General features: G+C 48.5%; 5 protein-coding genes across 5 annotated transcripts; 4 read left to right on the top strand and 1 right to left on the bottom strand.

Annotated features, from left to right (window-relative positions):
* Positions 1-951: 951 nt before the first annotated feature.
* DFJ58DRAFT_437762 (uncharacterized protein) lies at positions 952-1,980 on the top strand. Its single transcript, XM_041380410.1, has 2 exons — positions 952-1,084; positions 1,140-1,980. The coding sequence occupies exons 1-2, from the start codon at positions 1,046-1,048 to the stop codon at positions 1,740-1,742; spliced, it is 642 nt and encodes a 213-aa protein (XP_041249534.1). The 5' UTR covers positions 952-1,045; the 3' UTR covers positions 1,743-1,980.
* DFJ58DRAFT_887777 (Bud-site selection protein) lies at positions 1,672-3,538 on the bottom strand (the record flags this gene model as incomplete). Its single annotated transcript, XM_041394680.1, has 5 exons — positions 1,672-2,344; positions 2,394-3,073; positions 3,125-3,182; positions 3,240-3,328; positions 3,473-3,538. The coding sequence occupies 5 exons, from the start codon at positions 3,536-3,538 to the stop codon at positions 2,017-2,019; spliced, it is 1,221 nt and encodes a 406-aa protein (XP_041249533.1). The 3' UTR covers positions 1,672-2,016.
* Positions 3,539-3,756: 218 nt separating this feature from the next.
* Positions 3,757-8,206, top strand: DFJ58DRAFT_652287 (tubulin folding cofactor D C terminal-domain-containing protein; the record flags this gene model as incomplete). Its single annotated transcript, XM_041381673.1, has 19 exons — positions 3,757-3,918; positions 3,971-4,155; positions 4,222-4,500; positions 4,548-4,623; positions 4,672-4,888; positions 4,943-5,064; positions 5,112-5,369; positions 5,425-5,649; positions 5,711-5,811; positions 5,863-6,016; positions 6,064-6,183; positions 6,231-6,456; positions 6,758-6,835; positions 6,885-7,254; positions 7,303-7,444; positions 7,493-7,716; positions 7,766-7,846; positions 7,894-7,981; positions 8,024-8,206. 19 exons carry the CDS (start codon positions 3,757-3,759, stop codon positions 8,204-8,206), a joined length of 3,291 nt encoding a protein of 1,096 aa, XP_041249532.1.
* A 278-nt stretch (positions 8,207-8,484) lies between these two features.
* On the top strand, positions 8,485-10,931 carry DFJ58DRAFT_887728 (P-loop containing nucleoside triphosphate hydrolase protein; the record flags this gene model as incomplete). The annotated part of the gene is made up of 10 exons (XM_041394679.1): positions 8,485-8,575; positions 8,634-8,661; positions 8,711-8,738; positions 8,835-9,105; positions 9,160-9,299; positions 9,359-9,696; positions 9,755-9,906; positions 9,962-10,149; positions 10,206-10,335; positions 10,388-10,931. The coding sequence occupies 10 exons, from the start codon at positions 8,485-8,487 to the stop codon at positions 10,471-10,473; spliced, it is 1,452 nt and encodes a 483-aa protein (XP_041249531.1). The 3' UTR covers positions 10,474-10,931.
* Positions 10,932-11,182: 251 nt separating this feature from the next.
* On the top strand, positions 11,183-13,189 carry DFJ58DRAFT_722346 (T-complex protein 11-domain-containing protein; the record flags this gene model as incomplete). Its single annotated transcript, XM_041384880.1, has 3 exons — positions 11,183-11,524; positions 11,604-12,161; positions 12,254-13,189. 3 exons carry the CDS (start codon positions 11,183-11,185, stop codon positions 13,187-13,189), a joined length of 1,836 nt encoding a protein of 611 aa, XP_041249530.1.
* Positions 13,190-13,268: the final 79 nt, after the last annotated feature.

Genomic DNA, 13,268 nt, shown 5'->3' with positions numbered 1-13,268 from the left:
CTTGGCAAATCCGGGGTAGGACAACAGCCAGGCAGCAGCAGCAGCACGGTACGTATCAGCAGGGCATCGCGTAATGATTTTGAGTCACAATTGAATCACAATTAAATCAGGTTCCTAATTTTGCCATATGATGACTGGCCTCAAGGCTCACCACCACTAGCTAAACTTGTGCGTGTGTTTTGCAATAATTCAATTGGCTAGCTACAAGAAACGTGACAGCTTATAAGGCCTAGGTTGATAGCAGGCCATCCCTTCGAACATCCTTTCAAACTTTCTTGTTACCAATTAAAGTTGCGCGAGTCGTCAAGAAATTCACACACTCTTCGTCATCCAACGCCTCGCGTCGTCTCGTCAGTCTGTTGTGTTGCTTTGGTGCACACCAAAATACGACCCCCGGACCGCAAACTCTTCGTCATGTGGCCTGCTAAGTACCGTGATAGTGATAGTCCTAACGTTTTCTTAGCATCTGCTGATGATAATGGTAGCATAAGCGTGACGCAGGACGCCCACCGGTATCGGAAACTTTCAATTTACCGCAACGTACGTGAACTATACAAAGTGGCAGTGATTCAGCCATTGAGATAAGACTGTCGAGATGATTGCAGGTCGACCCACTTTCTTGAAAAGTTCCCTCACAGGTGACAACGGATTATGAACCTGATACGATATCGCTTAGGGTGTACCCGTGGGCCTAGGGCAATCGGTTGCAACTTGCTTCCCGCTTTATCCATTGTATGCCGTAAAGAAGAAGCTAGAAGCTTCGACGTCGTGTTCGGAAAGGAAGTTGCCGCTATAAAGCAAATTATGCCGACCTGGCACACGACCACTTTTGCTCTGCCAGTTGTAAGCACCCTCATTTGCCACGCAAGTCAGTGCGGAGGGCGCAGGTAAGTTATCATATCTTTTATGTTTTTCGGCAAAGCTTATTTCCACGGTACCCTCTTCTGAGATCATTGGTCGATAACTACTAGTAGGAGTATCTACTCTCGTATTTATTTCCGCTCAGAAGACTGTTGTGTGGGGAAGCCCAACCCTATACCTCACAATGGACTCCTCATATCATACATCGCACAGTAGCTCCGAGGTATGTCTTTAAGCTCGATGTTGACAACCTTCTTACATGTGCGGCTTTGTAACAGCATCAAAAATATGCCTCTGTTGATTATAGGCGCAAACGGACATGGAGTGTCTCGTGCTCTTCCATAACCTCCCAGTTGTCTACGGCATCACGATTTCCCAAAAAGCTTTATGATCCATCCCCTGCTGAGGTCGTTCAAGGCGACCTCCAAGCTCATGGTTCATTTACCACCACCGTACCAGCGGTCTTCTGGCTCCGCTCGTATTTTTCTATCCCATCCAAGCCACACGGAAAGCAGCTGGACACGGGGTGGGCGAACGAGTACAACTTTGAACTGCCCGATTCCCCTCGATCGCGGTCTCGCTCACCTGTTCGCCCATCTATAAGTTGCACGTCCTCTATGAACTCAACCTTTGGTGAACAACTCATATCTGGTTTATCCTCCCATGACTCCCCGCCTGCATCACCTCTCGGGGAAAATATCTCTACACTCTGTCCCATTCTTGAAGCTATCGAGAATGCCTCGAAGCTGTCGTGCCGCACTGTGTGCGTCACATGTTTAAAAACAGGCAGGGACTTCCCGCACTGTCCCCGATGTGGTGATGTGTGGTGTTCCAGGGGATGTAGAATGCAGGGAGGGAAGAGACACGTCTGTAGAACGTGATTCCCTCTATGGTCTCTTACAATGAATACCGTCGCTATCCATCTTTTCTTCAAAATGCTTTCCACAACGTTTGCTGCCCATATACCAAGACAAGTTTCACAGCGATCCTTTACGCACGCATCATGCCTCTGGATACTTCGTTACGCACGCGTCATGCTTCTAGGCAACTTCTTTTTATTTATGCAAGTGTCATACGCTTCAACTAGCTTTCTTTGATACATGCGTAGCGCCAACTGAATTGGATTATATTGGAATCATATGACGTCTATTAAGACTAACTGAAGACGATTCTTGTGCCCTGTGCAGGTACAATTGCGACATTTTGTTGTTTCTTCTTAGCCTCCCAGGACGGATGAAGCGATTTCTCTTCCTTACGGTTACCTAACACGAGGCGAGCAGATGCGTCGTATTTGTTCTTGTCTGGTATTCGGGTATTTTGCCTGTGACCAGAGAGCGGCGCGCCATCCGAATCGCGATGACCATTTCTGTGATTTCGCTGATCTTGGCGGACGACCGTAATGCTGGAAGGGGCATTGGGGCGGTTAGAAGCTTTCTGCTTCATCACATGATTGGCATGTCTTCCAAATTTCTTCTCCCATATTCTGAAGAAAAATTAAGTTTAATTATTCCAAAACCAAGCCGGAAACTTACGCCCTGCGTGCCCGCTGACCACGTCTGTTCTTCTTAGCTGTATCAGCTGCTCTCTCCTCGCTGTCGCTAAAATCGGTGTCCGAGTCTCCGCGAATAAAACCCACCGAAAGGGAAGGTAGAAAAGTAGATTGCGTTGCCTTTGATTCCCCTCGACTCGATCGTTCGCGAGGGACGGGGAGATCATCACCACCATCAGAGGTGGAGTTGTCTTCATCGCCAGGCCCTTCATCAACCCCCGAATCTCCCTGGACAAAATGATCGCCGTCACTAACCGTGCCTGACTCCCAGCCATCATCTTCAAGATTTGCTCTCGGCTCATCTTCAGGAGTATCCACCGGTGGGACCTTAGGCGAACCCTTGTTTTGTTGTGTCTTCTGTTTCTTATTTCGAGGCGGTGATACTTCGGCACTATCGGCTTCTGCGCGGTAGACCCGCTCCGCAGGGTTAAGTAGGCGCCGGAGTCCCTCAATTATACGAGAGACATCAACCGCCAGGACCTTGGAACTAAGTAGCCTGCTTTGGACTACGCTTTCTGCGGATCCAGGTACAGCGGATACGATTAAGCTGGAAGACAATGACTTGGACATCGCAGATTGCAGGTTGGGATCTTGTGAAAGGAATTTGTCTTTCTTGATTTTCGTTGAGAGAGCTGAATCGGCGATAGGCCCGGGGTCAAGTTGCTGGCAGACTATTCGATAAGGACGTATATCAGATGCATTGTATTTACTCACCTTGAGAGCTATATGCTGTGCTTCGATATCTTTGACTGCATCATCATCGCCTTTGCGCCTGGGAAATAAATTGTCAGAAAAACACTCTACTAAAATGACGAAACCGACCACACACCTCGCATCTCTCATTTTCTTCAAAATCTTCTGCATCTCGAAGGTTTTTGCCTTCTTCGCGGCTTTCCTGACCTCTCTTGTGTCATGGTGCTTAATGAACAATCAAGGATTAAGATCTTGGGTGCTACCAATTAGAGAACGAGACGTGCCAATTTCTTCTCTAACTTAGTCCCGATGTTCTGGGGTACAAATAAGTAAACCATGGCGTGAAACTCCGTTGTATTGAACGCGCACCGTTTCGTCAGTTTGAGGTTGTCTCTTTCTCTTCGTTGTTCTCACTGGCGCCTCAGCAGGTGACATCAATATTTGTTATGTCTCCACTGAGCTAGAGTTCGTGCGATGGGATCGAAAGGTCGGTGGACCAAATAGCAGGTTCATGTATTTCTGTAAAAGTGCTCCATGACTTTTAGGCGCTTGGCCCATATTGAAGCCGCTGACGTAAACGGACTTAAGATCAAGCTTCGCGTGCCATTAGCACTGTCGACTCTGCTGTTCACTTTGTCAATGACACGGTGGTCATGGATGAGGACTCACAGGAAACCCGATTGTTTGCAGCTTTCGAGCGCCATGATGAGTTCGTAGCAGCTCAAAACATCCTGCTGGCAGTCGATCTGTTCGCAGAGCCCAGTCGCGGAGAGGAAGACGTGGAACTCGATTGCAGTCGAAAATTAATCATGATCGTAAGTCGTCCGTTATATCTAGGGTTGACATACCTTAATGTGGTTGATAAAGTTTGGAGAATACCAAGAGCAATCGTATCTGTTGGACCCTTACCTTGAAAGCCTCGTGTCTCCCGTCGCGGAATGCCTTAGGAAATATGCAATGACATGCGTTAATGCACGAGGTGCTCAGTCTTCTCATAGCGGCCGTGTGGAACGCCTCGCAGATCTTCTTCATAATTATATCAAGTTCCGCGGGTATAAGACAATAAGTCGGTGGTACTTTTCTGATATATCCCCTTTATATTCATTCCAAGCAGCTAGATTCTTCCCTCATGAAGTTGCCGATCTCTCAATCGCCTTGGATTTCATTCAGTTGCCGTCGGGGCCAGTACAAGATCCCAGTCAATGGGGACTGCGATATGCCGTGCTGCTTTGGCTATCTCTCATTTGTCGGATCCCTTTTGACTTGCAGAAATTCGATGATGTCACTCGATCTGGTGAAACAGCAAATGCAATCGAGCTCGTTGGAAAGGATCGCCTTAGCATGGCTGGTTTAGAGCGCGAAGGAGCGGCTACCCTTCTGGCACGCTTCTATGCACGGTGAGCACAATGCACGCGGTGGCATCCATTTCTTGAACTTCTTTAAGAAAGGACACCAAGCCGCAATTCTTCTCTTTTGTCGAGTGGTCAATAACTGTTTTTCGCTCTTCAGATATCATCCTGGTAAGATGATGACTTGATGCTTTCCGAAATGTGACTCATTTGAAGTAGTCTATAGGAGTATTGCAAGTTCTCTGTGAATTGGTCAAATCCGGTTCTTCTGAACAGCTCCAAGCCTTTACGCAACAGTTCTTGGAGATTACAGATACCTTAGAGCAAAGTACCACTTTGGCCAGCAATACACTGGTTCGAAAATATCGCACGAAACTGCTATCGCGCGTTGCGTTGCGTTTGATGCCCCCGAATGCATCTAGATCCAAGTTAACGTGTAATGTCAACTCACATCTCAACATGGTTTACAATTTAATCCTTAATTTCGCAGTCCGTAGCTTGGATGGCAATATCAAGAACGAAACTGGCCATGGGAACGTAGATGAGGATGTCGATGTCCCTGAAGAAATCGACACAATCTTGGAGTCTCTATTCAAGAGCCTGCAGGATAAGGTATTTTTCTGTATGCCACTTGCGAACATCAATTACACAACGTATAGGACACCGTCGTGCGATGGTCAGCAGCCAAAGGCATTGCTCGCCTTTCAGAACGCCTTCCGTCGGATTTTTCCTCTCAGGTATTCGAGACGATTCTTGGTCTTTTCTCAATCCATTCTATAGCAGGCGCAAGTGTTTATGACACTCCTGCCATCGCCGAAGCTACCTGGCATGGCGCTTCTCTCGCGTCAGCAGAGATGGCACGCAGAGGTCTCGTTCAAACTTCTGTGCTAGGAAGCCTCTTGGGCTGGCTCTCGAAAGTGAGAAAAGCCAGATATGAATTAACTGCTTTCATGTGATGATGATGTACATTAGGCCCTCTACTTCGACATACGTAAGGGGTCCCATTCCGTTGGATCAAACGTACGGGATGCTGCGGCCTATGTGATCTGGGCTTTAGCGAGGGCACAAGATCCGGAATCATTCTCTCCCCATGCTCGCGAACTTGCGCAGTGGCTCGTTTCTGTGGCGTTGTTCGACAGGGAAATTCACATTCGAAGGGCGGCTAGTGCCGCCTTCCAAGAACATGTTGGCAGGATGGTACACCTTGATGTGCTTGTCTCAAGTAAATTACGTTGAGAGTTCATGCAATGTGTTTCAGGCGCTGTTCCCACATGGTATCGACGTCCTTAGGAAAACCGACTTCTATGCAGTCAGCGTGCGACGGAATGCATTCACTGTCGCTGCTCCACAGGTCGCTGAGTAAGTCACCCTTTCACAACTAAGAACTGTCAATTCAATGAACCTTGTTAGGCACCTGGAGTACAGATCATATCTGATCGATCACATCATTTCGATCACTCTGCGTCACTGGGATGTTGCGATGAGGGAGTTGGGTGCTCAGGCCTTGCGCCGGATATGCGAGCTCGACTTGAAGACACTAGGGTTAGAGTGTGCTTCGAAGATTGTGAGGGACTGACTATTCAACGAAGGATATTTCTCATTTCGCTTTAGGCGGGGTTTTTACATTCCGTTGATGTATCTGATGTGCATGGAGCACTTGCAGCATTAACAGGCATCTCTGAAGCGTACCGAGCTCAGGGAAGTGAAGAGAATGCAAGCAATCGACAAAAGGTGCGCATGAAGTTCTCAACGCGTCCTTCGTGTTGATCGCCTATCAGATATTCGCCTTCATCGCGATTGTTTCCCAAGATGCCGTTATGGCCCCTCGAAACGGCTTAGTACTTGGGGCGGTATGCGATCTCATTGCAAGCAGCTTGACATTACAGGAAGTTGAGCTTCAAGAAAAATCATCTGTACCCCATTGGAAAAGGGTCGTAGACCAGGGACTGCGGCACAGAAGCTCTTCCGTCCAACAAGCCGCTGCCGCTGCCATGGCCACAACGAGTTCCTTAATAGATTGCTCGCGAGATGTGCACAGATAAGATTAAATGACACTACATTTGTCCAAGACATTAATTGACACCTCCTCAGCACATTAATCAAGGACTTTCGCCGTGGCCCTCAGTCCCTGCAGCAAAGTCTTGGATATACCCTAGGGGTTCTCAATTATAACGCGCATCCGCATGGTTTCTCTGAGGTAGTCAAGTGCTTGTTGGATAGCGTCAATCCCGATGTAAGATTTTCCCTAGTTGAGGGTTTTATGCCGGTTGAAGCGGTGATCGCAGTCCTCTGGAAGAATGTCGAGCATTGAAGCACGTAGAAATTGCTTCCAAGCATTACCCAAGATCATGGCGAATGTACTGCCTCGCCTCACCGAGTGTTCGTGTTTTTATTTTATGTTCGGCGAATGTAAATGAAACATCTCTCCTCAGATCTAATTGCAGAAAGTATGTGTGGAGTAATTGATGCCCTTGACAGCGGACTGGATGATTACACGATGGACGAGCGTGGTGACGTTGGCTCGTGGGTACGGATGGCGTGCATTCAAGGTCTAGCATCGATTTTCGAAGATCTATTTCGCATTTCAGGAAGCATACCTGAATTCGCGAGTTACTTGCCTGCGCAAAGGTATCACAGTGCGATAGCCAGAATCCTCCGTCAGGGCGTCGAAAGACTGGACAATGTACGTCAGATCGCGGGACACTGTTTATTGCAATTGTTTCGCATCCCTCTCCCGAGCGTTCCTCATCAAGAGGAATGGCGTATCAAAGGCTCACAACTGATGATGAAGCTGTTTCTGGAGTGAGTCCTCACAACTTGTGTTGCTGGCACCTCTCTCATCCCAAATAGTGACGCCTCGGACGCTATAACCAGCTGGAGTGTTGGGGAATGGCTATTTCCGAAAGCCGTAGAACTGCTCCGCGTACAGGAGTACAGACAACCCCTACTGACAGGTCTTATACACAGTGTAGGAGCTAGAACTGGAAGCACGGTCCGTCTCCTTTGCACTTTCGTCTCGCATCTCTAATGACGTCACTAGCATCGCCCGGTATCTTCGAGTCTGGTATCCTTTGCGCAGGGCCTTCCATTGTCTCCCAACGATTCTGGCTATAGTTTGTTCGAGCTGTGTGATGACCTCATTGAGTGCGCACAAGGGAAAACGACGTCAAATGCCGTGGTGGTTCCTATCTTGCAGACGTTTAATATGTTTTTGGAGGCAGACGTGTTGTCTCACCTGTCTAGCGTTGACAGCGGTCCATCAATGTCGCCTTCGTTTCTTCTCTCAGTCAAACCGAACTAACGAAGCTTCTAGACTAGAGAAATTATTGAACATTGCAACGAGAAATGTCCTGCGATTGAAGAATGTACAGCGAGTCCAAGAGTCCATGAAAATGTGAGTTTATTATTCGCACGATAACACCCCAGCTGAGCAATATGTAGCGTCGTAAATCTCTTGGTCGTTTCCTCGGTGTCGAAATCATCCTCGGAGCGAATCATCGACTTCCTTTCTCACCCTTATCCCAAGGTCGTATTTTTACATCACAGGTGGACGATACTGACCGTGGCTTAGATCCGGACCAGTACGGCTGAATACCTTTACACGTTCACACAAAGCAGGGACCTCGGCTGGGAGGCAGACGAAGCAGTCGAAGAACTACTTCTCGAAACAGAATGGTACAGTTTGGGAATCGTGTCCCCTTTCTTCCCTCAAATAGCTGACTTTATTACAGGTCTTCGGAAAGCATGCAAGTGAATGTGGCAGCAACTCGCGTCTCGGAGCTCCTCTCTTGCGCAATTACCGAGTGATTAAAACGTTGTTCAGTGTACGACCTATACGCAGGATTAAGTCGCATGTAGATCATATCGTATGAACACCCTTACTAGCTGGAATGTACTATTTTATACGAGGGGGGCGTGTTGTGATCTTAATGTTGGAGGCGTGGGAAAGTCGGTTTGCAGCCACCTGCTACTTACAAGTGGGTCCGAAAACAGTCTCCTGCGCCCGACAACGCCCAGCCTCACCTGTGCATCATGGTTGCAGACCCTCGCATGAGTGACGGACAGCTAGCCGCAATCAATGCAGCTGCAGTGACACGGGAATACCGCGTCCAACCACACCTTGGTGCGTCCCAAAGCATAAGCATTGCAAGACGCCGAGTAGTTATTGACGAGCCCTCAAGACTACCGCACTGTTTCTGCGATCAATGGGTTTGTGCTGTTGTCATAGCTAATGAGCGATCTGACCGGGTCCCTACAGCCCACTTGTGGTGCTTGATAATGTCAAGGTGCGCGGCGTTTTGATGTTGATGTTGATTTTGTTCTAGTTTTACATTGCCTTTGGTTGGGTTGTGCTGACCGACATACTTGCTTGTTTTACGCAGTTTCCTTCATACAATGAGATCGTGCAGCTAACTTTACCCGATGGATCGAAGCGAGGCGGCCAGGTTTTGGAAGTTCAAGGAAAGAAGGCGATTGTTCAGGTGTTTGAAGGCACGTCAGGGGTGGACGTCAAAGCGACGCATGTCGAATTCACAGGAAGCAGTATGAAGTTACCTGTGGCCGAGGACATGCTTGGTCGTATCTTCAACGGTTCTGGAAATCCCATTGATCAGGGTCCAAAAGTGTTTGCTGAGGATTACTTGGACATTAATGGTACGTGATACTTGTGGAGACTCGGCCACCTTCTAGTATTGATCGGTGGTGCAGGATACCCAATCAATCCTTACTCGCGCATATATCCTGAGGAAATGATCCAGACTGGAATTTCGACAATTGATACGATGAATTCAATCGCACGTGGGCAAAAGATTCCTATTTTCTCTGCTGCTGGTTTGCCGCACAACGAGGTGCATATGAAGTCCACACAGAACCAAAAACCCCTTAAGGAGCTAACCGAAATGCGCAGATCGCAGCCCAGATCGTACGTCAAGCCGGTCTAGTGAAACGTCCCACAAAAGACGTCCATGATGGCCACGAAGACAATTTCTCTGTCGTGTTCGCAGCAATGGGTGTGAACATGGAAACCGCACGGTTCTTCAAAGAAGACTTTGAGTCAAACGGTAGTCTCGATCGCGTGACGTTGTTCCTTAATCTTGCGAACGACCCCACCATCGAGCGTATTATTACGCCTCGTCTTGCGCTCACTACGGCAGAATACTATGCATACCAGCTGGAGAAACACGTGTTGGTCATCTTGACTGACATGTCGTCTTATGCGGATGCCTTGCGTGAGGTGCGTTCTTCGTTTCTGTCGAGTCTTTCTGGAAAGAGACTTACCACTCTTGGTGCGTTTCGTGTGAAGGTTTTCTGCGGCTCGGGAAGAGGTTCCTGGACGTCGTGGCTACCCCGGTTACATGTACACAGACTTGTCGACAATTTACGAACGGGCTGGGCGAGTACAAGGACGGAATGGTTCTATTACTCAAATTCCCATTCTGACGATGCCGAACGATGGTGACGTCATCCGGCCTTTTTTTTTCCATGTTCGAGCGCTGATCCGATGAATCAGACATCACGCATCCTATTCCTGATTTGACTGGATATATCACGGAGGGACAGATTTTTGTAGACCGACAATTGCACAACAGACAGATATACCCGCCCATCAATGTTTTGCCATCTCTATCACGACTGATGAAGAGCGCGATTGGCGAGAAGCTTACGAGGAAGGATCATGGCGATGTTTCGAACCAATTGGTGGGTGCCTTCATATTAACCGAAATGACGATCTGACTGGCTTTGGACTGGTGCAGTACGCGAAATACGCGATCGGTCGCGATGCAGCTGCGATGAAGGCTGTTGTTGGCGAGGAGGCACTGTCGGCTGAAGATAAGCTGGCATTGGAGTTTTTGGACAAGTTTGAACGTCAATTTGTTGGCCAAGGTGGGTGAATTTGTCAAGGGGCGCGGGTGAAAATTTTCTGAAGGCTATGCAGGACCCTATGAGTCTCGTACTATCTTTGATTCGCTCGACTTGGCTTGGTCGCTAGCTACTTCGGATTTTCCCGAAGGAACAGCTTAACCGGATAAAATCCAAAGATTATTGGAGAGTTCTACGGTAGGAAAGCTACGAAGAAGACTAGTGAGGAAGAGGAAGGAGAAGAGAGATTAATTGATATGTAACGATGACCGGACTCATCACCATTGTCATGTACGAGAATCTCCATGTGATAGGGATGTTCCGCTGGGAAAACAAAGACGGCCAGGATCGACGACGGTCAAGTTACCACCTATTATGAAAAGGAACGAGGCTAGGATGTATGAAATATATCCGTGGTGTACGGAGCCAATCAACGTTGATAGCACGAGTTTTTCCGACTCGATCATGATTTTGAAAAGACCAGTAAGTGGTTACAGACCGAGTGTGAGCTAGCGTGTAATTTGTTCTACTTGATAATTTAAGGGATACACGTTCATGTGAATTGAATTTTTAGGATCTCCCCTACTTAGACAGCGTGGTATACAGCTGGCCAAGCTTTGAAACTCGCGGCGTACGTCAGGTAAGGCAGTTGTGCATGTGTTCGCCCTGAGTTGCCTTTATATAACGAAACCCATCATTTTTCACTGACTAGTCTCCCTTTTTATCTTGTACCACCAGCATGAGCGATTTCGGTCATCAACTCAACTGTAGAAAACGAAAACTCAAGAACGACAACGAGGATGAACAGATATCAGATTCAAATCGAATTCAAACGATGATACCACTGCTAGTATGATACTAGACTCAACTTATGCTCCTCGTCAACCTCCTCCTTCAATCTCCACCGATGCTGCACGAGCTGTATGGCCATCAGAACCCTCTCCAAAACGTCCAAGAGTTGACACTCATAATCTACAATCTTTCAAAACTCATAGGCGTTCAGCTAGGACACCTTCATCTCCTCTTACCAGTCCTTGGCGTTCTTTCAAATCTCGCCCTGACCCTCATTGCACTGCTATCGATTGTCCACCTCTACCCGTTCACCCTCCAGTCGACCTCTCATCACCCCATATCCCAGCAATGCACCCACTTATCAACAGACAGACCCTCAAAGAACTTGATCTCGACTCTATACTTCGTAATCCGCAACTTCGTCAGTTTTTATATCAATTAAACTTCTAATATATCTAATATTTCATAGGACATGATCTTCTTTTGATGCTGGTCTCCAGTTTCGTCCTACATCTGGCCGTCGTAAACGTGATCTATCAGACAAATATTGGTCCGCTATCGCACAAGAACTTCAAACAGGCTGCACCTGCGTTTCCTTTGATCTTCAATGGAAACCCCACGACCTCCTCTGCGTTTGCGCCCAAGGCCCTATACCTCAAGTACCCAGCCTCACCTACTGCTCCCCTCGTCGAGCACTCACACTCCGCATGCCCTCACGCATTCGTCCCCTCCTCACAGAATTTCTCGAGGTTTTACTCTTTGTCATACAACCCCTTACAAGCATATGCGGCACCTACGCCAATCCTGCAACTCTTCAGACGCAAATCGAGCAGCACGCAGCTCAGGCCGCTCATCTCAGATCCCTCTTTGATCCGGAGCTTATTCAGCAGGAGCTCCACCACCAACTCTTCGATCCATCAGGACTCTTCATCGTCATTGGACATACTCTCAAAAGCCACTGTGCCCCGATGCGCGATCGTCTTGTCGACGCTATGGTAGAAGCAGCCAAAGCTTGCGCCCCGGGCTGCGGTGGCACTAAAGCGGACGCGGTCAAGGCCGTTCGCATGTGCCTCGATATATTGGAACTCATGAAACTGGCAAGTATCTCCCAATCATCCTTTTTCCTTGTCCTGAAGGTCTTCTGCTTTAGGATATTGCGAACCATCAATTACAAACCCTCCGCCCATTCCTCATAGAAACCGCGGGTCAATACGAGCTCAAGGCGTTCAAAGGCCGAAAGGGGGCAGGTGCCTCACTCGACCTTACCCGGAAATGGATACGAACGGCATACCACCACCTCATGTCCTCGTCCCACCCAATTCCAATCATACTTCCCCATCCGTCCCACCCTTCCAACACCATAACTCTAAATTATCGCCAACTCCCACAAACGCAGCAAATATACCTAAGCGTGCTCAAAGCCCTCACGGACCTTGTTTTTGAACCTCCCTGTGGTCCAACCCCCACGCCCGTTCTGCATTCCCACTCCCCCCAACGCGAACGCATGTCGAAATCGAGCATACCATATCTCCCACTATACCCCGAAACCACGTATCTGGACGGCGCGCGTCTGTTGGTGTTATCAGGCGAAGCGGCGGACGCCACTGCTATGTATATGTTCCTTCTTTTATTTCGGCAATTGGCATTTAGCGATCCCGACCCTAACTCTTGCGGCGATCCGGGCTTGAAGGTAGTTGTGACCGATGCCCAACTCGCTTCGCTTAAAAAGGAAATCCGAGATATCTCTTCAGGGCATCTTGGACATTGTTTTACGCAGGTGAAGGGAGATGGGGACGGTGAGAGATGGGCAAAGATTAGAGAGGATATTGTTTTGCAGATCGCTATGCGCGCGAAGGAGGCTCGTTCGTCTTCCACGCCTTCGTCGAGTTCCCCACGGACACGGAACCCAGAATCAGCATCAGCATCAGAAACAGGGTCGGATCCTCAACCCCAATCAAGGGTGCTCGCTTCCCGCACCAGACGAGCGCATGCTCAAACTAGCCGAGCGCTGGTCCGACACGAACATGCGTCCCAACTCGCCGCTGAGCACGCTGCTACGCAAGAGGATCCGCGATGTTGTGTTTAATCAGGTCGTGGCGCTCACTTTTCCTTCTTCACGCGATTCTGGCATATGCACAAACACGAACACGAGTCTAGGCAAGTCA

The sequence above is a fragment of the Suillus subalutaceus genome, assembly GCF_016647625.1.
Source record: "Suillus subalutaceus strain FC151 chromosome Unknown DFJ58scaffold_7, whole genome shotgun sequence".
Taxonomy (NCBI): Eukaryota; Fungi; Basidiomycota; class Agaricomycetes; order Boletales; family Suillaceae; genus Suillus; species Suillus subalutaceus.
Note: the sequence above shows the minus strand (reverse complement) of the source record. Positions and strands in the feature narration are given on the sequence as shown.